The 24,718-nt window shown below is 35.5% G+C and overlaps 1 protein-coding gene across 3 annotated transcripts; it reads left to right on the forward strand.

The window, feature by feature from the left end:
• The first annotated feature begins 1,767 nt into the window (after positions 1-1,767).
• On the forward strand, positions 1,768-24,602 carry LOC135428539 (disks large 1 tumor suppressor protein-like). 3 transcript variants are annotated; one of them, XM_064682601.1, is made up of 14 exons: positions 1,770-2,397; positions 7,571-7,594; positions 8,062-8,649; positions 8,713-9,502; positions 11,130-11,217; positions 11,338-11,551; positions 11,611-12,024; positions 12,714-12,816; positions 14,646-14,720; positions 15,860-15,904; positions 23,190-23,339; positions 23,497-23,779; positions 23,845-23,936; positions 24,014-24,602. In XM_064682601.1, exons 1-14 carry the CDS (start codon positions 2,305-2,307, stop codon positions 24,118-24,120), a joined length of 3,066 nt encoding a protein of 1,021 aa, XP_064538671.1. In that variant the 5' UTR covers positions 1,770-2,304; the 3' UTR covers positions 24,121-24,602. The 3 variants fall into 3 exon arrangements, with proteins under 3 accessions (XP_064538673.1, XP_064538671.1, XP_064538672.1); XM_064682602.1 differs by lacking the exon at positions 7,571-7,594; XM_064682603.1 differs by lacking the exons at positions 14,646-14,720; positions 15,860-15,904 and having other exon boundaries at positions 1,768-2,397.
• Positions 24,603-24,718: the final 116 nt, after the last annotated feature.

A 24,718-nucleotide genomic window follows, 5' to 3' on the forward strand; every position in this document is an offset into this window, starting at 1 on the left:
ACCAGTGTTTTCTTACCAGTTAATGTTCATCATGTTTACCATTTTTGCCACTGTTCTCCAAACCCATCGTTAATCGTTATTCAAATGAATCATTAAGTTAACTAAATATCATCCTAAATAAATGTATAATATATGTATGTATGCTATGGATATATACCATTACATATTTTTTACTTTTATTTATTGTTTTTGTTTTTTCCTTTGTTCACATTTAATATTGATATCATCTATAATTTGGGCATGTCTATGTTATTATATTGTATTATTATAAGATATGTACTTATGTATTTAATAAGACATTAAAAACGACATTGAATCAATTTTTCTAATGCATAGTTTTTATTCCAATTGTTTGATTTGCCACTTTTTATGGTTTGTATAATTATTGTCACTACTACTGCTGGCCTTTTCATTTAGTATTTACATACGTTAGAGGGTTATCTATGTATGACTCTTTACCATTTTACCTTAATTATGGAGAAAAAGATGATAAACTTAAAGTATACCCTTTAAAATATATGAGTTTTCTCAATTATCTAATGATCAAAATTTGCTAATGATATTGTTTTTGTCACTTACATTTATTTAATGCACTTAACTTGATATGTAAAATACATGTAGTTCAATTGTTTACCCATATATGTAGTTCATGTTGGGATTTAATTTCCCATTAGTCTGTTTTGCACAATATTCATTTGAGTTTTAAGAGTTTGGCGCCAAGCTGCAATCAACTCTTATCTACGCTTGCGAAGTATTAACCAACATTGGTCGCCGCGATCGATGGTATCGATAGGCAGGCTTTAAGCTATCGATCTCTAGTCACGCCTCTAGCAAACCAAGCGCAAGCGTCACTCCCTTTATGAAAATGTAAAAAGTAAACACGGCGTTGCTTAATAGTCGTGCGTGTAAATGTGCAATCGTACGTAATCATAAATCGTTGTAATCGTGCATTGGTGACGGCAGCGCCGATTGTATAGTGTAAAGAAGTTTGAGGCGCTGTAAACTTCAACAGTACGGTGTTGCCAGCTAAGACCGTTGAACTATCAGCGCTAATATAACCGGTTACGCATACCAAAACATCGCGACGATAGTTTGTTAGCATGCTAGAGGTGGCCGGTTGTGTGGGCTCGGCAACAATCGAACGCTCGTGCAGCTCTAGTCAGTCGCTGGCTCGCTAGAAAAATGCCAACAACACAACACGGGAAAAGAAGCAGGCATCGCATAATTGCGGCGTAAACGCATTAAAAATATAAAAACGGTCTGTGAAAATCTACGCCACAAAGCCTATTTCCAAAATCAATGCGAAAGGCGAATGGAAATGTGCGTGTTTCATATAGAAATGTGCTTGAAAGTGACCTGACAAATACCAGAAACAAAAGCGATACGCTGTGCATGAAATATTAATGCCCTTACATACATACATACATACGTACAACAAATCAAAACAAAGTGTAATCAGTAATACTTAGTTATAATGAATGAAGTTAGAAGAAAATAATGTTTTAAAATTGTGCCTTTAGCTTGCGCTACTTTTTTTTACATTCGTCAGAATCGCATACATATACGCTCACACACACACATGCATGCACATACGTACTTACTTATGTATGTAGGTTATACACATGCACGGCATAGCGCAAAAAAATACCAAAATAGTCGGCGGTTGACACTGAGAGAGTGAGAGCGTCGCGGTTGTTGTTTTTTTTTTTTTTTCGTTTGCCATTTGCTCTGGCAAACAATAAATAAATATGTATGTATGTGATTTGGAAAGCATAACTTATACGTGAATATATATTTGTGTGCGATTAGAAGATTCTCTCACGCTCAGCAACAGAAACAGCGCCCAGCAAGTTTTTAGCGATAGTTGTAGTTCGAACTCGCTCACGTTGGCAACGCGCCGTTCCTCAGTGTTGTGCTTACATATTTATTAGTTGTTATTATTTATTTTTTTAAAATTATTTTTTGCGTTTTGTGTGGATGACACTTGTTAGTGTCAGCGCGCATTGTGAGTCACGCGGCGAGAGTGCAAGTAACATACATATATGAATGTATGTGTGGGTGTGTGTACGTGTGTATGTTTATACTCCATATTAAACGCAAAGCTAAAGGGAAATTTATAACATTTTGTTTGCTTAGCACGTAGTGAACGAACGAAACGTTGCAACGTAACAACAATTAACGTAAACGTTTACGCGACTGCGACGTCACTCAACCGGCATTTGTGATTGTGTTACGTTACGTGCAACGTTCATCGCTTTGTGAGAGAGAGAGCGAGCGAGCGAGCGAACGCGTTGTGATAATAATATGACCACACGCAAAAAGAAGCGTCAGGATGGCAGCAGCAGCGGCGGCGGCGGCTTCATTAAGAAAGTTTCATCACTATTTAACTTGGATTCGGTAAAGAAAAAGTGCTCACCTATTAAACTTACAAAAACTAAGTATTTGCATGCGATTACAAATGTATCGAAATAGAATAAATTGAAAACGATTAATCAAGCATTATATCGATCTCGTTGGAGAGTACTTTCCTCCACCGATTTAAGCAATATTCGTTTTGCGCCGGAAGCTAACAAAGATTTCGTCTGTTTTTCTATAAATGCCCAACGATGATTCCATGGTTTATTTTTAAATTTCGCCAGACATTTAGACATCATAAAAAGCATAACAACGGCAGCAGCAAGAAAATTCTCTAGTCTCAATGCGTGTTTGTCCTCAATTGTATGTCAAATTTCAGTGTATAAACTTCAACAATTGTCTTTACGCATGCGCAACGGAATTTCTCCCAGTCACACACACACATACCTATACATATATGTATGCGATTAAATATGTGTATGTGCCTAAGTAAGCAAGGCAGTAAATGGGCGTGCATTGTAGAATTTGCAAAATTGACAGCTGCATCTCTGTCTCTCTCCCTTTCTGTCTCTCTTGAATGCCGCCACGCATAATGTCACCTACTTAAATGTGCATGTATCTGTATACACATATGCATGTGCGTGTATGTAAACAGGGCTCTTTTCTGATGCTGACGTTCCTTCACTCATCTAGTCTCTCTTACTTACTCTGTCCCTCTTACTCTCACTCTCCCGCTCACTCGAACTCTCGCTAGATCGCATAATATGCTCGAAATAGAAGTCACTCGTCTTCACATTTAACCGCTGCCTTGAGCACCACCCAAATGCAAACAACAAATTCAAAAGCTCCATTGGCTCTTCTAACGGTGTTTGCTTGAATAAACATTCGTATTTAACAACAGTGTGCGTTCGATATAACGAATGTTTCTACTAAGAAAAAATATAAATATATATACATATATATATATATTTATATTTTCGGTGGCGAATAGAATATGCATATTGTATCCATATCGAAATGGGATATTATGTAGCGATATGAAAAAGTTTTAACATATGTTGCACATATATGTATATAATTGTATATCAGAATGTCCAAATCCATAAACAAAATACAAACTGAAAACTTATTGACTGCTAATTCTTGAATCAAGGCACGTCTTCAAATTTGTATACAATTTGGATTTATTGCGGCCTTTTGTGGTTGCCAGACTGGAGGACAACAATGTTGATATTGAACCACATTGGGGGCATATGCCTCCCATTTGACTCAGGTTCGGGTGGGTGTGCATTGTGCAGGTGTCGATTTATTTAGACACTCGTCTGTACGTATATATATATATATATACATTCATACACAATCGGCATTGTTGACATTGCCTACATATATGTATGTGTGTATGTAAGCGCATGCAGTTGGCTCAGCGTCAAATCGTCACAGGTTCCAATCAGACAAAGAGTGCGAGCGAGAGAGCGCAGGGCGGTGATGAGGGTGAAAGAGAGAATAGTACGTATTATCCACACCCAAACATTTCGTACTCATTCACATTTGGTGGCAATTTGCCGAGCCATATTTGGTGCCTATGTATATATACATAACATATGTATGAGTATGTATGTCTGTATGTACATGGCTGCATACGTGTACACCGGTGATCACAATAATATAAGCGGCAAAATGCAATTTCAAATATGCATATATATATTTGCATATATTTAAAATTAATTATATATGTAATGTGCATTCGAGATTAGGCAATATATGCTTAATATTGAAAAGTCAAAATGAAAAATAATTAATGTTATTCCATAATTCATAAAAAAAAAACAAATATGAGTTTTGTTATTCTATTCTAGGCTTTATATACTAGCTCAAAGCTACCTTACTTGAATCGAATGTTTTCAGAATCAGAGATTGCCAATGTGTTTTAGTAGATTGCTACAGTCATGACTTTTTCATAGCTGTTCAAAGCAGCATTCAATTTTTACTTATTTAGAATATTCCATTGTAAGGTTCTCCAACACTGGGCATCAATTAATTAAATATTGTATATAAACTTACAAAACATATTTCCTACAAAGCACTTCAAATTTTACTGCTCGTCTCAAGTGTAACTATTGTTTTGTTGATGTGTGTATGTTTACTCATGCTACTTTAGCAAGTGGCTGCCTTGTATCTTTTGCTAAATAAAGAAACGGTAATTGCCACATTCTGGAACTGGAACTGGTGCGCGCATTGCCTGTGTGTGCGTCTGTGTGCCTGTGTGTGGTAAACCCAACCCCAAACCCAAACCAAAGCATAGCCGCAAAGCATATGATTCTCGCTGATAAGATAAGTTTGGCAGCTGATATGAATAGTATGTTGCCCATAATATACATATATACTTCTGTTCCTATTTATGTAGACAGTGCTGTTGCCCAACACTAAAACACGAGAAAACTAAACCACAACAGTTGGAAATACCTTTGCGGTTGTTGTAGTTGTTGTTTGGGCATTGTTATTAACTAACCAAAGCGACCTTCGATGAAACGCCTTTAAAATGTTCCAATTGCGGACCTCTGATGTAATTGCTTACATAAGACTCATCGGTTCAATATTGGTCGCTAGCTTTTGCCTTTAGAATGTCAACTTAATTAAGTTAATCAAATTCATTAGCCCCTTCTGAATCTAATCAGTTGCGATTGTTTTGGGTCAGGTAATAGGAACTCTTTTTGCCATTGATCAGTTCTGAGCGCCGCATGTCAAATACTTAACATTGAGTTTAACTCCTAGAAAAAAAGCAAATAGACCATAATTTTTGCAAGCATGAAAAGAAAACACATTATGTCATGTTGTGCCTGCTAAAGTGTCTGGCAGATCAGCTTACAAGAAGCATGAAAAAATGTAATTGTAAGCTTCAGATATACCTTAATAGGAACATAGAAAAGCTGCCAATGAATATAGAACGATCAGATGATCGGATCAGGAACATAAAACAACGGCAAGCCCATTAAAAATATTAAACTGCATGCTAAAGTTTGACTGGCAGATAAATAAGTTAACGAGAGCGTGAGAAAATGTAATTGGGCCAAAAACAACGGGTTAACTTTGACAACAAAACAGAAAGAAAAACGCAGCAACAATGCATGTCAAATATTTGTCGGGCGGATAAACTGTCTAATAAATGAAATGAAAGCTTCCGTTTTCGAATAGGGGGTTGCAGACAGCTTTGCAATGCATGTGTCTCATTTGGATGTAACACGAGATGTGTCGTTATAGCTCATAAAGCACACACACAAACACACACACACACACACTAACACCGACAGAGACCTGACCTACCGCTCTTGTTAACATGCCTGATTAGAGCATCGCAGGGGGCGGGGAGGGCAATTTGCTCCAATTTGAAGCTGAGCTGTGCGAATTACTCACGTCACGTAGCCAGGCAAACAGTTGACGTGCTGACCCGGCAAATGTCAAAGGTTAATAAGCAATTCGAATGCCGCGGCATCGCACGTGAGCAGCTTTGCATTCGAGCTGCAATTCTCTGTTTGTTTTTTCTCCTCTTCTTCTTGTTGCTACTGCGGGATATACATAAATACTTGCCGCCAGCTTAATGAATCCATTTACACCCAGTTGCTAATCAATTGAACTCGTTTTTCACGCGTGTGTGTGTGTGTGTGCGTGTGTGTATTGTCATGTTTGTCTAAATGTTGCAATTTTCACTTATTCGAAAGTTGTAATTTATTTATGTAACTCGGCATTCCATCGATGGGGCTTTATATGCGCATCTTGCGCCTGTCACAAACAGACGTTTCTTTAGTTTGATTTTGGGTGCGGCAGTTAATTTACGTGCATATAAACATATATCGTATTGATAGTCATTTCTTTTTTATTTTCCCAAAATCATTTTTATCTATATATTCATACATATTTATACATATCTATATATATAAATATTTTTAGATACATTATATAAAACACGGCAAGCTAAATTTCCTGGATTTTAAAGAAGTTTTTCTGTTCGGTCGAAAGATTTTGGAAGACTCGACCTGGGAGTGGGGGAAAAGGTTGTTCAACGTTTGTATAAGCAGACTTAAAAGTAAGAGGTCGCGGTTCAAATCCTCAATTGTATAGTTGCCTATTTCAGTTGTCAATTTACACAAAAAACAAACCTATAATATTCCATTAATATGAAAGTAAAAAGCAAAATAAATGACAAATCGATTTGGTTTAACAATAATAATTAAAATCTAAAGAGGAGTGGTCTGTCTGAAGAACAGGCTTTCATTTGCTAGCATTAAATTTGCGCCGCTCAATGCCGGGTAATTTCTTTTAGTTTCAATTATATTGCAGATAACAACATGTGGCCGATAACCCTTTCAATTCTATTTGCGCTTTTTTATTTAGTTGCACTTGAAACTAAAGTCCAGGTTGCAATTCTGTATTTCAATGGGGCTCAAGTTTTCCATATGCTTTCTTTGGCTACCTGACTATTGTTCCGAAGGAATATCTCATGATAAGATCTATAATTGTTTTGCATTTTTGTGATTCACAAATTTAGAAGAGTTTTACTTAAACCATAAAAGTAACTAAAGTTGTGTTCTTCAAGCGATTTTAAAGTTAAAGAATGTTATTTCTTATATGTATCATAAAAGTAACTAAAATTGTGCTGTATGCAAGAGTATCAAAATGTCCCGTCTTCAGTTCGTTGATACACATATTTATAGCATTATTAATTTCCATAGTTTTACATTTTAAGATATACTTACAGGGTATTATACTTCTGTCACATCCGACCACTTAATATATATATTTTCGATCCGTATCGGCAGCCGAGTCCGTCTGGCCAACTCCCTGCCTTTAGACTCGGCTTCTGAAGCTCGGCTTACGCCCGTTAGAATTATTCTTGAAAACAAAGTCGTATTATCTTATATCCAAAATTTATAAATCCGAGCGAGAGATGAATGTAAATTCAGATTTAAAAAAAAAAAAAAATAAAACACTTAAAAATAACTTACTTAAAATATATACACCAAAATTTAATATATTCCTTAAACATATTTGTAAATTGATAAAAAATGCAGCAGCAACAATTATTAAAAAGTTTTCAAGCTTCTTGAAGTTGAAGCGTTGTAGAACTTAGACACTAATGATAAAGTTTAAAGAAAAAATTGAAAACCAACTATGATTTATCTCACGATTTTAAGTTTTCTCTCGGTCCAACAATTTTCAGCTACACAAGGCATCCTCGACGAAGGTAAGCGGCGCCCAAAGAAGGCAGCTCAGTGTTTGTCAGTGTTTGTCATTTAATAATAAAATGAATATAAGCAAAAGAAATTAAAAATCAAAAGCAATAAGAGCTGCTTTATCTGTATTCGTATACGTCCTGTCTTAATCGCATTTGTGTTTTGTCAACATCCGGTGCGGAAATGCAAGTGCACGCACATCTATAAAACTGTCGCTATCATCTACTTATCAAGCACAAGTCGTTAATTGTACTAGCAATAATTATAAATTATGCATGCGAAGCAAAATCCATAGTGATAATATATATATTATAAATTGATTGTTGCTCATCATTGGCTCCCGCAGCTTGTGTGTGTATGTGTGTGTGTGCGTCCTTTCATCGTTGCCAAATGCAAATCCTAACAACTTGTCCATTGATTGCCACATATCAGGCTGTTGCTAATGCATCCAACAACCTTCGTTAATCTCCATCCGCAGGTGAATGGCGACGATAGCTGGTATTATGAGGACATACAGCTGGAGCGTGGCAATTCCGGCTTGGGCTTCTCGATTGCCGGCGGCACTGACAATCCCCATATTGGCACCGACACATCGATATACATCACAAAGCTGATACCGGGCGGTGCCGCAGCTGCCGATGGACGTCTGAGCATTAACGACATCATCGTATCGGTCAACGATGTCTCCGTTGTGGATGTGCCGCATGCCTCCGCTGTGGATGCTCTCAAGAAGGCCGGCAACATTGTTAAGCTGCATGTGAAACGGAAACGTGTCGCAAGTGCAACAGCTGCCGCACCGACAACAGCCGATGTCCCAGACAGCGTCAGCGGTACGGCGATCTCCGCTTCGGCCTCGGCGTCGGCACCGGCGGGACCAAAGGTGATCGAAATTGATTTGGTCAAGGGCGGCAAAGGTCTGGGCTTCTCAATTGCCGGCGGCATTGGCAATCAGCATATACCGGGCGACAATGGCATCTATGTGACCAAGCTCATGGATGGCGGTGCGGCCCAAGTGGACGGGCGCCTCTCCATTGGCGACAAGCTAATCGCGGTTCGCACTAATGGCGTAAGCATAAGCATCATATACTTATTAAACTATAACAAATAAACCTCTCCCACTCACTTACAGAGCGAAAAGAATTTGGAGAATGTCACGCATGAATTGGCTGTGGGCACACTCAAGTCCATCACCGATAAGGTGACACTGATTGTTGGCAAAACGCAGCATTTAACGAGCAGTGCCTCACAGTCGGGCAGTGCACAGCTTGGCCAGCAGTCGCAGGCGCATTCACAGTCGCAAACCCAATTGGCAGCTGCCCCACGGCAACAGCAGCAGCAGCAGCCAGTTAATTCGGAATCTGCAGGTGCGCTTAACAATGTTGGGCAGTCAGTTGTTGATTCAGTCACAGATTCAGTCATCACCAACTCCACTATCACCACAACCACAACCACTTCCAATACCAACAACATCACCACCGCCACCAACACGACCAACACCTCCACATCCAATACTAGCTACGGCACCAATTTAGGCTCAAACAGCAGCCATATAGTGCAGCATAATATTGCCACAGTCAGCAGCAGCAGCACCAGCAGCAACAACAACAATCTTAACAACAACAACAACATTAACAGCAGCAACAGCAGCAGCAGCAACAACAACAGCAGCAACAGCAGCAGCAACAACAGCAAAAGCAACAGCAACTACAATAACAACAGCAACTTAGTAGCAGCTAACGCTAAAGACACAGCTACAGCAGCTGCAGCTGCAGCCACAACACAACCACCCGCCTCCGCCTCCGCCTCAGCCTCTGCCTCTGCCTCAGCCTCAGCTTTAGCTTTTAATGCTAAGCTAGCAATGCCACTGGCTGCTGCTGGCGGCACAGAGCACAGCCGTTCCCAATCACCCTTGCCAAGGCGTAAGCGAATCATATTTGAACTTCAACTATTCACAACTCGATATTAACATTCTCTCTACATTTCAAATAAGAGCCACACATTCAGCAGCTAAAAGTCCTTTTACATCTATAAAACTAGCCTCATTCTAAACACGAAACAACATTGTCTATATGTAAACATATAAGTCTGGATGTACTATATGCATGTGCATATCTGATAGATACTCATTTAGGTTGGCTAAAAAAAAAAACAAAACAAACAAACAGGCGTGTTTAAGGCAATTCCTGAATTTAGACTGGGCTCTCTACTAACTGCTAATCTATTGTCGCTATATTTTATGCTCTCTATCTAACACCTATATATACATATATATATATATATATATATATATACATACATTTCTGTCTATCTTAGTCGTGATTGAATTTAAACTTCGAACCATTCGGGAGAGTTTCTGCAATCTCTACAGATTTTGCACGGCTTTTGCTTGCGTGCTTGCTAAGCTGCTCGTATTTCAGTGTTGTTTGTTATCCACCAACCATTTTGAAACACTGGTCAACAGTGTTGTTCATTCAATTCAGTACGAAACATTTGACCGACTGCAAATGTACCTTAACTTAACATGACATCTTCTATAATGCATGCATAACTATTTATTATATTTGAACCTTGTCTTGTCTTTTGTGCTTATTATAAGATCATCTATATCTATATTTTAATACATCTATATTTATATATGTATATGTGTCTTGATGTGTCTACATACGTACATATGTATATACATATTGAGGCGGGAAAGCAAACGAACACTATTCACGATTCTTTTGTTTTTTCTTATTTCACTTCTCTTTTTTCTTAATTCATTCAATGTCTGTTAGCTATATCTTTCTTATTCATATATAAAGCGCGCCTTTGTCATTCCGATTTTAACAATTTCTACAAAATAATTATTGTACTTTTTCATGTATTTTGACTTTAAGCGCTGCCAAGAACTTTATAATTCATATAAATTCTTCTTCTACAGACAGCGGCATTCAAATAAAAAAACTGGGATTATAGTTTAGCAAAATGTTTCGTATGTCAGCTAATTTCTTTCCTTATAACCCTAAATTATTGAATTTTTGTTTAATGTGCCATAAAAACTGATCCACAGTTATAAAGTAAGGTTCACAGAAATATTCAGTTAAAAATCCCAATTTCTACAGTTATTTTCAAGGCAATTCTCTCTTATTTCCTGTGTTGAAAGATTTCCCAGTGTCAGCTTTCGAGTGTTGATTAATTTTTTTTGATTTCTAACGCATTTTTTTTCGGCCTCTGTCTTTTCCGGTTTCTGTACTAAGTTATTTTATATGCTTCTCTTTCTTTTTAATCCACACACCACTCGCGAGAGATTCGATTTGATTCTCTTGTCCTGTGGCTGCTACTCTACAAACTCTCTTAAAATATATGTGAACTCGCGACCTCCATTAATTACCCTTACCCCTCTCTATTTCATGTCTATATATGCACGTGTGTGCATTACTTTGTGTGTATGTGTGTAAACGTTACCGGTTGGTTGTTATTTTTGATAAAAAAAAATGAACACTGAAAAAAAAATAAAAATAAAATACCCAAATTGGAAATAAATTTGGAAAATAAATAATATAGAGCCCGGCTCAAGATACGCATCGACGAATGTCCTGGCGGCCGTGCCACCGGGCACACCGCGCGCTGTCAGCACAGAGGATATAACCAGGTGAGTTGTGCCCCAGTTTTGTGCGGCTTTACGCATTATCGAATTAAGCAACTATTCAAATTAATTGGATTGCCTGCCATTCGACTAAATTTTGACCATGTGTGTTCTTAATACCAACAGAGAACCACGCACCATTACCATACAAAAGGGACCACAAGGTCTGGGCTTCAATATAGTCGGCGGCGAGGATGGCCAGGGTATTTATGTATCATTCATATTGGCCGGCGGTCCGGCGGATCTTGGCTCCGAGTTGAAGCGCGGCGATCAGCTGCTCAGTGTGAACAATGTCAATTTGACGCATGCCACACACGAGGAGGCGGCACAGGCATTAAAAGTGAGTAGCATACGTAACAACGGCAACCAGACAACATATATAACTAATCTCTGTCGCAGACATCTGGCGGCGTGGTCACATTGGTTGCACAATATCGGCCAGAGGATTATAATCGATTCGAGGCACGCATTCAGGAGCTGAAGCAACAGGCGGCGCTTAGCGCCGGCGGCTCTGGCACCCTGCTCCGCACCACACAGAAGCGTTCGCTATATGTACGCGCCCTCTTCGACTATGATCCAAATCGCGATGATGGCCTGCCGTCGCGCGGCCTGCCCTTTAAGCACGGTGACATTCTGCATGTGACCAATGCCTCCGACGATGAATGGTGGCAGGCACGACGCGTGCTCGGCGACAATGAGGACGAACAAATCGGTATTGTGCCATCGAAGCGGCGCTGGGAGCGTAAAATGCGTGCACGTGATCGCAGCGTCAAGTTCCAGGGACATGCGGCGGCTAACAACAATCTAGATAAGGTATAAATATGCTTGGATTTTCACGAAAGTGAAAAACTTGCTGAAGCGGCAAAGACAAATTAAAGCAATAGTATTTACAAGGCAGGCGCTTAGAGACTCATACACAATTTAGTTAACTGAGCTTAACTCAAGGCGTTGCTATCAATGTCGATGTAGTTAATAGTATATATGTATATACAACAAGCTGAGTCGATCCATTCGTGTCCGTTTGTCCTTCCGCCTGGCTGTATGTCAATGATGGAAGCTACAAAGTCAATATATATTCTCGTATTACATACTTAGATCGCATTTATTTATACGTGTACATTTTTCAATTTCTTTTCATAACACCGATAAATATTGATTTAGAAACAGTCTGCTTTTTAAAGAACATAACAAGAAAACGAATGTTGGAAATATCTAATTTCTAATAATATAGACTAAGTAATAGTATTTTACTTTTCGGACACGTCTGTCAAATATGTCTTCTCAAAGCTAGAGCCTTGTGATTTGGTATATGCACACATATGAATGCTCTATTTAATCTTGACAAATTTTATATAAATCAGGCAAGGAATACCCGAGATATTCGAGAATGTAGGTAGGTTTGTAAGGCAGCTCGCCGCTTGAGCATGCATCTGTTGTATTCTTAAATACAATGAATGTGAACTCCTACTCACTCACCACCCTTCTCTTTCTATGTCTGACAGCAATCAACATTGGATCGCAAAAAGAAGAATTTTACATTCTCACGCAAGTTTCCATTCATGAAGAGTCGCGATGAGAAGAACGAAGATGGCAGCGACCAAGAGCGTAAGTAGCAAAGCTCCAGCGCGTGGCATTCAAATAAAATACAATAAAAACGCGTTTACAACAACAACAACAACAAGAACAACAACAGCATCATCAACAGCAATAATAACAATGATAATGATAATGTTAATAATCATCAGAACAAGAACAAGAACAAGAACAACAAAAGCATCGAACGTCTTGAGCGACAGAGCAACAATTTATTTTGTTAATAATTTGTTAAGCGCTCTCTCACTTCCACCACTTAACTTATGTGTCTCTGTCTCTTTCTCTCTATCTCACTCTCACTCTGTTGAATGCTTTTCGTGTGGCATCTATGTGTGTAACAGCGCGGTGTCTAATTATATAATTACAATAAGTGTCTCCTCCTGTCTCTCTCTCTCTCTCACTCTCTCTCTCTCTCTCTCTCACCATCTCTGTTCTGTGTGTGTACGTGTGCCGTTGCGTGTGCCACCTGTCGGCAGCATATATTCAGACGCATAGATGAAAAACTCTTCAGTTTTTGATCAGTGTAACGTCATAAAATAATTCAACTTTAATTTATTTTTTAAATATTTAATTTTTAAGCGGAAACGTTTCATTTTCCTAATATACTTTTATGCATATATGTGTGCTTCAAATTTGTTTTTGATTATGTTTAATAAACAAATTATGAAGTGTATTCTACAAATTTATTTTGTACCACGAACTACGTACACACTCACACGCACAACAAATACACATACTTGTCCGCTTATTCCAGTGCCAAGCAGCACTGAGACCATCTAGACCTCATTATTATATTCTTTTTATACCCTTGTAGATTGTATTCTGATTTCGCAATGAAAAAAATTAAAGTATTTAGATTCTTGATCAGTTCTAACAGCCGATATTATAATTATTCTATCCAAAGTTTAGTTGTGATAGGAACGATAGCTCGAAAATTAAGTACATGTATTGAAAACTTATTGTTTATCAAGATATCTTAACCAAACTTACATATAGCTGCTATAGGAAAAGTCGGTGGAATAGAAGGATCTTATATGGCAAAATTTTTGGCTTTCAAAGCATTTCTGAGCTGCAGTATTCTTACATATCTGTAAAAGGGACATCTCCATTTATATATTTATATATATATATGTATATTTTCAAGATATTTTTACCATACTTGACATTTACTTGTTTTTCAATGCTTCTTGCATGCTATTAAAATCTTATTAATATCAAAGTACTATATTAAATAGCTATATAGTTCGACTCGGTCGGTAGGAAACATGTCTGTTTTTCAATATATTTCTATCAAAACTCTAAAAGATATCTGCAAAGCCGTACAAAATCAGACCCCTATATCTTTTGGCATTTATAGATGAAAATGGTTAGAAATAACGTAACTCTTAGCTAAATGTCTACAAGGGTATCTAAACTTCGGCGTGCCGAAGCAAATCGTTCTTCTTGTTTCCATTCGAATTTTTTTTTCCTTTTTTTTCATACTTATTTTAACAACTACAAGTAAGTAAAATTCGGCGTTAATACGAATATAAATGCCCTACATTGTTAATTGTGTATGTTGTTATTATTTTTAAACCTAATTTTCTAATGTTTTTGTCTTGTTTTTCAACAATTATTTCATGCATTTAACGTTTTATTTTGTTTATTTTCATATTTTATTGTGTCGTTCCGAACATATGCGATGGTCCTGTGCGTAAACCCAAACCCCCAAATGATTCATTCACACACACACACAACATCCCACACACCCGAACTTAATCAATATTGAAATTTGTTGCGTTTTCTCTAAACGCGTGTGTTGTGCTGTGCTTGGGTGTGTGAATTCCCTGTGATATCTACAGCAAACGGATTTGTAAACAGCAACAGTGAAATTGATGTTAACAATGTTAACAATAATCAAGCAAACGAGCCGCAGCGTAAGTGTGTGTGCCTGTGTGCACGTGTGTGTCCTCATACGCACACATGTGCATATTGTTACATGTCTTATAATATATATCTATTTATATATATTTTGTGGGATATCAGTTGTTATAAGTGTGTATTATATACTTATTATAAGTATATATATATATTTTTATATATATATATATATATTTATATATATATATATATTTCTAAATTCATGTCTAACCATTTTGGCATATATGTATGTATGTTATATCTACTCATGTATTGGTTGTGTTTAAGCATAAGTTTGCATACGGTTTATGTTTTACACTCTGGGTTCCTTCTCTGGCAATGGGCCTCTCACATACACAGTAATACACCTGTAAACGAGAATAAGCATATGTACACAGTATTTGAGCTCTACTAACAATGCACACGTACTTATACACGCACACACACACACACACTTATATATATATATATATATATATATATATTTATATGTAATGTTAAGAGCTAGTGTGAATCTAACAAAATATTCGATTATGTAATCCCCAACCAGACATCAACGTGCTTCAGCGTTCGCTACAACCAACAACAACAACAACAACAACAATTCATATCTATGCTCATTAATTCTTATACATACATACACACAAGTACTCAGGTACTTACATGCATATAGACAGATATATGTATGTATGTTATTGTGCTGCACCATATACAAATTGTTCGTCGTGCTCTGGAACAGCTACATAACGCTTTTACCTGTCTTACCTGTCTATATAGACGCAACTACTGCTATAGCTAAATATTATCTACTGCTGCTCTTCAGACAACAGAAAAATAAAAACAACAATATAATACAGGAAATAATACTATATCATCATCAATTTAATTCTCTCTATTTACCTTCTTGCATTTTTTTCAAGCACACGCAATGTGTGTGTTTAAAAATGTAACTGAAAAACTATATTTCTCATCTTTCATAATTACATGCATATATACTATATATATATATAAAAAAAAAAAGAAAAATTTAAAAAAAAGCAACTATTTACTACTCTCACATATTTTACATCTAATTTTTACTGCTATTCTGTTTTAAACTGACCAAAACGTATATCTTTTTCGATTCTCTTTTTTTATTTTCTCTTCATTTTTCTAGCTTTTATGCTTTGCTACACACAAGACGATGCCAACGCTGAAGGAGGTATGTACTTGACTATAAACTTGATGCTTAACTAGAAGCAGATACACACACACACACACACACACACACACACACACACACACACACACACACACACACACACACACACACACACACACACACACACACACACACACACACACACACACACACACACACACACACACACACACACACTTACACACTTACACATACACAAGTACACATATATCTAGTTATATACACTTACAAGCTAATTGGATGTTTTGTCAAAATCATACATACATACATACATACATTTGCGTACATCTTACGTGATTATTTGTGTACTTGTATTTATTGGCCATACATATATACATACATACACACTCACACACACAGTTACATGAGCTACACTAACCAACACGTATTGCATTTTCAAACTCAATTCAATATTCACTGGCATTTACGCATCTTTAGTAATAAGAAATAAAAAGAATCTAACCTTCAGCCCATTTCACACATTTCAATACACCGTATACCTAATCTAATCAATTTTATTTTCAAATACCAACAACATTCATACATACATACATATATACATACATTATTGCATATGTCGATGCTAACAACTAAATTAGACTATTATCTATAATTTGTGTTTCGTATTTTGGGTTTTCTCAATTATTCTTATTTCACACATTAATATTACTCGTATTGTAAGTCCTTTCGTACATTCACATCTGCACACTTTGTACACGTGAATATACATATAAATCATGTACATCTATATACATATATTTCAATGCTTAATTTAAAGAATCTATTTTAAACTATTTCTATCAGCCAAATACAAGTCAATTTAGGCAAAAAATATATATGCTCGATTATCTGCGCGATGATCTAAGAACTTTTCACAATTTATACAATTATTAGTTTAGCCCCTCTAACTATGTTCTTCACATTGGCTCTCAGTCAGACGGAATTACTCTCTTGAGAGAGCGTTTAATTTTTCAATTTCTCTTTGCGCGACATTCGTAAACGTTTCAATATCGTTTGACGTTGTTGATACATTGGAATTTGTTGGAATGCTGAGTTTTTAGCAAACAAAAATATCTATATAACTTCGAAGAATCATATTATATATGACGTCTTCTTAGATACAATATAATACCCACATACATACATACACATGCTTCTCTTGCATATGTAAATAATGATACTTAATTGTGATAATATTTTCTTTTTTTTTTGTTTTTTTTTTTTTAACTATGTACACTACTATGATGTACTTATATTGTGCATATATAAAACAAATATATATATACCTATATTGTGTATCTATCTTAAGAAAAACGATTCGTATGTAAGTTCCATGCCACATGTAAAGACATACGTACATACTAACGTAATTAAAACATACCTAGTTGGTCCAATCGAACTCTTATGATGATGTGTAACTACCTAGTTTCTTGCATATTATTATTTATCGTACAAATTTATATAGTTTTAGTAATTTGGTATTATTGAGGATCCTACATGATTGTGACTAGAACGTATGCATACAATGCATATGTTTGTGTGTACTACGCAGACTTCGCCCCTTCTATGTATATTCAACTAAATATTTCCAGAAAAACTTTCGAAACTCAATTATATATGTTTAATTTATACGCGAGTGTCTTTATGTTTTTTGTTTTGTTTTTATTTTCAATATATTTTATATGTATACGTTATACAATAATCGATAACCGATAAACACTTGCCGTATATGTTCTAAACTTTTTATATAGATGTGTACATACATGAACACTTAAAATATATTGACATACTTGTGGGCTTTTCATCAATTTGCAAACTTTGGCAACACTTTTGCTTAGCTACTCACAACAAAGCTGAAAGTGAATGTTGTAAAATGTATCGAAACTATCGATAGTCATTTAAGCTCGATTGTCGATATAATTCCTTTTAACAGGAATACTGTACCATTGTTGGATCCATCTTTGATCTGATACATGAATTCATGAATAAACCACAATTAAACATATGCACATATGAATATTTTTATAAATAATTACATTCCTGTGCGTGTGTGTGTGTGTGCGTGTTATTTGTCAATTATCGTTGTGTTAATTTAAGTTAACCAATAAGTAAGTGTATACTTATTAAGTACTTACATTTACACTTGCCTACACACTCATTAGGTCCTGGCGATTTATATACAAGCATTACGTGCTCGTGCGGCACAATTATATGAGGTTACGCTAACCTAATGTTTTTTTATTTTTAATTGTCTTTTTGTTAACTTTATTCACATTGATGGTAATTTGCTCTAATCCCAAAATCTTGAATACGACATCAACTCGTACAATAAAATCTACATTTGGGATTTTATTTGAACACTTTTGGTTGATTTAATCACTTTCTCTGACATTATTTAATTTTATATCATAGAATACTAAATACACTGGCGTCTTGTAAATATTCACTAAATAAGATTTATGCGCTTTCTTACATGCGTACATATGTATGTATGTGTGCACATGCACCTGCTGCATATGTATGCATGCATATAGATGTATGCACTCTCTAATATCCACATGAATACTCGTAATACTCGTGTGCTTGACAGAAAAGTACGCATAATACGCGTTTCACTAACACTAACCAAACGAGTGTTGGCTTGTATCAGATATTTGTGCAAAGATAAAATCAAAGTCAAATTAATTAATTGCTTTTAGGATTGATTGTTATTTTTTTTTTTAAGTTTCTCATCAAGTTTTAGACATACATGCATACATACGAGTTAAGTATGTATACGTACACTGAACACATTTTCACAACAACAACAACAACAAAAACACCCGATTCTCTTAAAGATCGTTTAAATATTGCAGGTTAATCCAAATATATACAAATGATTAATTTTGTTTATCTTTTTCTTCTTTTTCTTTAATTATTGATTTCCAATTTAACTTAACCCTTGTGTGTGAACTATTTTCAATTTTACGTTCAACAATTACAACAAAAACAACAACAACAATATCTCAAATATATATATTTACTAAATGCTTCGTCTACTTTCCGCTGCCTACTGCTATTTACGACTCTACTACTTCTGTCACTACTCTTCTACTACTACTACTACTACTACTACTACTACTACTACTACTACTCTTCTACTACTACTACTACTACTACTACAACTACTACTACTACTACTACTACTACTACGACTACTACTACTACTACTACTACGACTACTACTACTACTACTACTACTTCTACAACTACTACTACTACTACTACTACTACTACTACTACTACTACTACTACTACTACTACTACAACTACTACTATTTATGTTTCTTAAACTATTTACTGTGTGTATTCAATACGGCATTGTTATACTTTCGTTACGTTTGATAATTTACATATATATACATATATCTACCGAAAACTATATCTCGTAATTTTCGAAAAAAACAACAAACAAATGCCACAAACTACAACAAAAAACCTTTAATAATATATATAAAAAAAAACAAATATTGTCAATATGTTACATATATTCCTATTTTGTTAATCAAAACTTAATTTTATTTGTTTTGGGTTTTGTTATTACAAAAAAATAATATTTGAATCAAACAAACTTTTCAACTGATTGAAAAACCTATTATAAATACATCAATATATATAAATATATTTGTTACAACCATGCGCTCGTTCATGTACTGCGACAACAACAACAACAACTACAACTACTAAATTTATCAACTACCATCCCCGTACATCACTACTACTATCAACCAACCAACCAACCATTTGATATTTGATATATGATATATGTATAAATGAGCGCAGGCGAGATTATCTACAGAGTGGAATTACCCGATATGGAGCAGATAACTTTAATCTACTTGGAGAATAATGATGCTGACTATCGTAAGTCGAGCAAATAAGCAACAATTTTTGTAAAAGAACCAAACAAACCATATAAATGCAACAACAGCTATAAAGGCCTTAAAAAATATTACAAAAAAAAAATACATTAAAGCTTACGTTTCTAAAAAAAAAATATTAGGTTTAAAATCAGAACAATGTCCAGTATATATCTATTTTTGTTCCTTTTTTTTAAAAAAAATTTTTTTTTCAAACTTTATTTATCAAACAAAACGAAACTGCAAGCAATTTTCCTTCTTAAATTCCGGTTACTTGGTTAGTTTCCTACTCTCTAGCCCTATCTCTCTCGCACACACACTCTCTCTCCTTTTCTCTCTCTCTCTCTATCTTTCTCTAAGTCCATCACTCATTTTCTGCAGCTCTACCTTTCCAATTTTGAATAATAGCTCTTGAATTTCCTTTTATTATGCCAAAGCGAAGGTCTCATTTTAGAAATTTCCTGGCTAGTATTATCAGCATTTGCTTATACACAATAATTTTTTTTTCTTTTTAGAGGAATGATTTAGCTTTAATATTACGGATATTCCATGTTAATACAATTTTTTTCCCCTTCTTTTTCCCCCGAAAAGCAACCGATCCAGTCTGATGACAATTTTAGTGCAAAGTTTTAATGAACAGCTTTGATTTTTGATCATCTGCTTATGCGACACATATATGATAAAGCCTCGTTAAATATCAGAAGCGTGATGTCCTTTCCATAAATTGATCATGTGTGGAATGCTATAATCGTATTCCCATCCCATTTTGCCCAGAACATTACCTCGTACCCTGTGTTGGAAATACACAAATGCACACACTAGTCAACAATTACTTATTTGTTTTCCGATTTCATTAGAACTAAAGTACAGTTGCTTATTGACGTACCACTGTCGATAATTTCTATCGAGTTTGAAGTGTTCAGTGTGTACCGAAGATTTGAATATGCTCATATTCACATTTTACGCTTTTCAAGTTCGTGAGAAACGATTTTGTTAATTTCGTATAAGGTTGCAGTTTTATTCCGTAGCTTAGACGAGCCACAATATTTAAGATTGTAGAGTTTAGTTTCTAGTTCGGTGCGCTTATGCCTGTTCTCTCTTTTGTATATTTTCCTTTTTCGCTAACTCTATTACTTTCATTCCTTTAACTATATATTGAGTCGTTTAATAAGCGTATTCTTTTTTTTCTTCTATTATATTTGCTTAGTTTCATGTTGTGCTTCATTCATTTCACATTTATTCTTTTCAAGCAATTTCTGTAGTGGTCACAATCGTAAAGCCGAAACTATCCAACACCGATAGATGTATTGTTATTGTCATTAATCGTTATCGATATCGTACCATTGCACGCACATTTCCACCATTTTTTTTTTCTTTCGAAACATTTGTTGCCACACAACCGGAAGTGAACACCTGTGTATCCAAAACCTCCTCCATAGGAGTAGTTAAAAGAAAGAAAACAACAACAACAACAACTACAAGAACTCCCTTTGCGAATTGATTTGTATGTATGTTTCGATTAATTATTTAAGCTTAAGGTAACAAGAGGAATGTGAACGACGACAACGCAAATAGTTCAATATAGTATAATATAATGATGTATTGAAAATTGATTTTACTGAATTATCGAAAGTTTCTGAAGATAAATAAAAGTCTTGTTTGATTTAAGGAGTGTTCTTAATTTATCGTATACGTCAGTGTATTCTCACGATATCACAAACTTATTTATCCAGAAAAAAAAAGAGAACCTTTCATGCCCGTTTCCAAATTTACTTTACTTCACACATTCCCTTCGTTCGTTCCGTCAAAAGATGCATCATCTATCTTATTAATTTCTGATTATACTCGTATTTGCGAACTTTGTTTACGACAATAATTGGCATCATTTCTTTTGATTTACTAATTAATAGTTATATCTTAACATGAATTGCAAATGAATTCCCATGACATGCTGTGTTACAGAGTGAGTAAACTTTAATTTCCGAAATTCAATGTGAAATCGAAACGAAGAACCAACAGCAACAACAACAACAACAGCTAAAACTAAATGTTTTCACACATCTATATCTATAAATATATATAGCTATATTAAAAGAAGGATTTATTTTTGAACATAAGTCCATATATATACATATATATATATTTTGCTACCCAAAAAGTACACGACATGCGAACCCAATTATTTGTCTAGGCTAAATACATATACATATATGTATAGTATATATAGTATATATATAGTATAAGCACTTAAGTTAAGTAACTAATGAATTTCCATATAAGTCGTCATATGTAGAACATATCATATAGTTCGTTGTTTGTATTGCACTAACATTTACTCTTAAGTTCGTTCATGTTGATTTTGTTTTGTTTTTTTGTTTTCGTATTGATATGTTATGTGTTTGCATCAGTTTGGTGAATTAAAAAAACTAATAACATATTCTTTAGCTGTATCTGTATCTGAGTACCTGAATGCCGCAGATAATTGGCCAAAAGTTGATGATGAATTGTATTTGTGTATTTGTTGCTCGTCTAGTTCGTATTTAGCACCTTTCGTAACTCAACCTTTGAACATGAGACAACCACTATGTATATATGTATGTAATGCCACGATTTTTTTTTTATATAGAAACCTTTATCTTTATCTTGTGTATTATTTGTGCCTATGGGCAAAAGCAATTAATTTTTGTCGGGGGCTCTTTTTTTTTTTATTATAATACTATCCCCAACTACTTTTCACAACTTTTCGAGTTGATCTAGAAAAATATTGTTTGCTTTAATGAAATTTTTTTACTTTTGTTTTTATACATAAAAATGCAGTATTTGCGTAGTTAATATTTTGGGTTTTTTTTTACATACGTTGAAATTCGAGAAATACTTTATTTTATTTATATCCTCGTTTTTCTTTTTAATTCTGGTTTAGCATAAGCGCTCGTTACATTAAAATCTACTAAGCTAACTATTCGCCTTTAGCTTATTTGTTTCTTTCCACCTGAGAGCCGTCGTTGACAATAAATGCAATATTATTAATTAAATGCTTACAACCAAAATAATAAGGACACAAGAAAGAAAAAAAAAACAACATGAAGTTAAATTTGAACTACCTTTGCGCTCTATCTCTCTTGATATCTCTTTATCTTTCACTTTCTTTTTAGTTTTTTGAGCATATTCTGTTCCAAATTGAAAAACTACTATAACTTTAAACCCTATGTGAAAAAAAAAATGTATTTAATTTCTTGAGAAAACCAAAAAAAAAAAAAAAAGAATAATGAAAATAAAACCAAAATACTAACCCTAATCCTAACCTAACCTAACCTATTCCATTCATTCCGTACATTTTGTTTTTGCACCCGCTCAAAACCTAATACCGTTGCCTACTATGCTTACAGCTTCCGAGGAGAACGTGCTGTCCTATGAGGCCGTGCAGCGTTTATCCATTAGCTATACACGTCCCGTTATAATATTGGGACCACTTAAGGATCGTATCAATGACGATTTGATATCTGAATACCCGGACAAATTCGGCTCATGTGTGCCACGTAAGTCTTTACTATTCTAATTCAATATTATAGGGGTTAGAGATCTTACTTAAATTAAAAGATTTGCATTGATGCCTGTAATTCTCAACAAGTTAAAGATTCGAAGTTAATTGTGAATTAAAGTGATATGTAATATTTATACGGACTCCTGCCACAGATACCACACGGCCGAAACGCGAATATGAGGTAGATGGCCGGGACTATCATTTTGTGTCATCGCGCGAACAAATGGAGCGTGATATACAGAACCATCTGTTTATCGAAGCTGGCCAGTACAATGACAATTTGTATGGCACTTCGGTGGCCAGTGTGCGCGAGGTGGCCGAAAGGGGCAAACACTGCATACTGGATGTTTCGGGCAATGCAATTAAGCGCTTGCAGGTGGCGCAACTCTATCCGGTTGCTGTTTTCATAAAGCCCAAGTCTGTGGACTCTGTGATGTAAGTGCTCAAACATAAAATGATACTCCATACGAAGTTCCATATTTACAATGCACTCGTTGCAGGGAAATGAACCGTCGCATGACCGAGGAGCAGGCCAAGAAAACATATGAGCGCGCTATTAAAATGGAGCAAGAATTCGGCGAATACTTTACGGGTATGTGTTTGCGTTGGTGTTGTGTATTGTGTTGTGTATTTGTTATACAAATAATTAAAATTTGTAACTCGTCGCAGGCGTTGTACAAGGCGATACAATCGAGGAAATATATAGCAAAGTCAAATCAATGATTTGGTCGCAATCGGGACCAACTATTTGGGTACCATCGAAGGAATCTCTATGACCAACAGCCACAACAACATGGACACTGCCGCCTCGAGTACGTTGTCGACCTGTCTCGAGAACACCAACAACAACAACAACAACAGCAGCAATAGCAGCAACAACAACAGCAGCAACAGCACCATCAACAGCAGCATCAACAGCAACAGCAGCAGCAACAACAACAAATCAGCCGCAACAAAAAACGTCTCATTGATGCATCAACACAACGACGCTGCAAACACCAACAACAGCAACAATACGCAGCAGTCAAACCGATGTTGTTCATGATTAGATTGGTTATTGTTTTTTTTTTTTATAAACAATTAACATTTGCCGGAGCAGTTCAATAGGAGCCCAAAAAAAAAGGAAACACACTAAATCAAGATTCTTGGCTATTAGCTCTTAGCTCTCTTGCTGTGAGGACAAACTGTTCAAACTGAAGCGGCGGCTGTTTAGTTTAAGTTAGAACAAAATTGATAAAAAAAAAAAGAAAAAGAAAAACACACACAACCACATACATACAAACCGAAAGCATATTAATCGTAAGATCTATATAATATGAAGCAGATGAGGAAGATTAGAAAGGAGAACGTTCGTTAAGCGCTAGTGTTGTTTGT

Source organism: Drosophila montana, unplaced genomic scaffold (genome assembly GCF_035044405.1).
Source record: "Drosophila montana isolate Dmon_TW-CO22-7 unplaced genomic scaffold, ASM3504440v1 contig_2481_1, whole genome shotgun sequence".
In the NCBI taxonomy this organism is placed as follows: domain Eukaryota; kingdom Metazoa; phylum Arthropoda; class Insecta; order Diptera; family Drosophilidae; genus Drosophila; species Drosophila montana.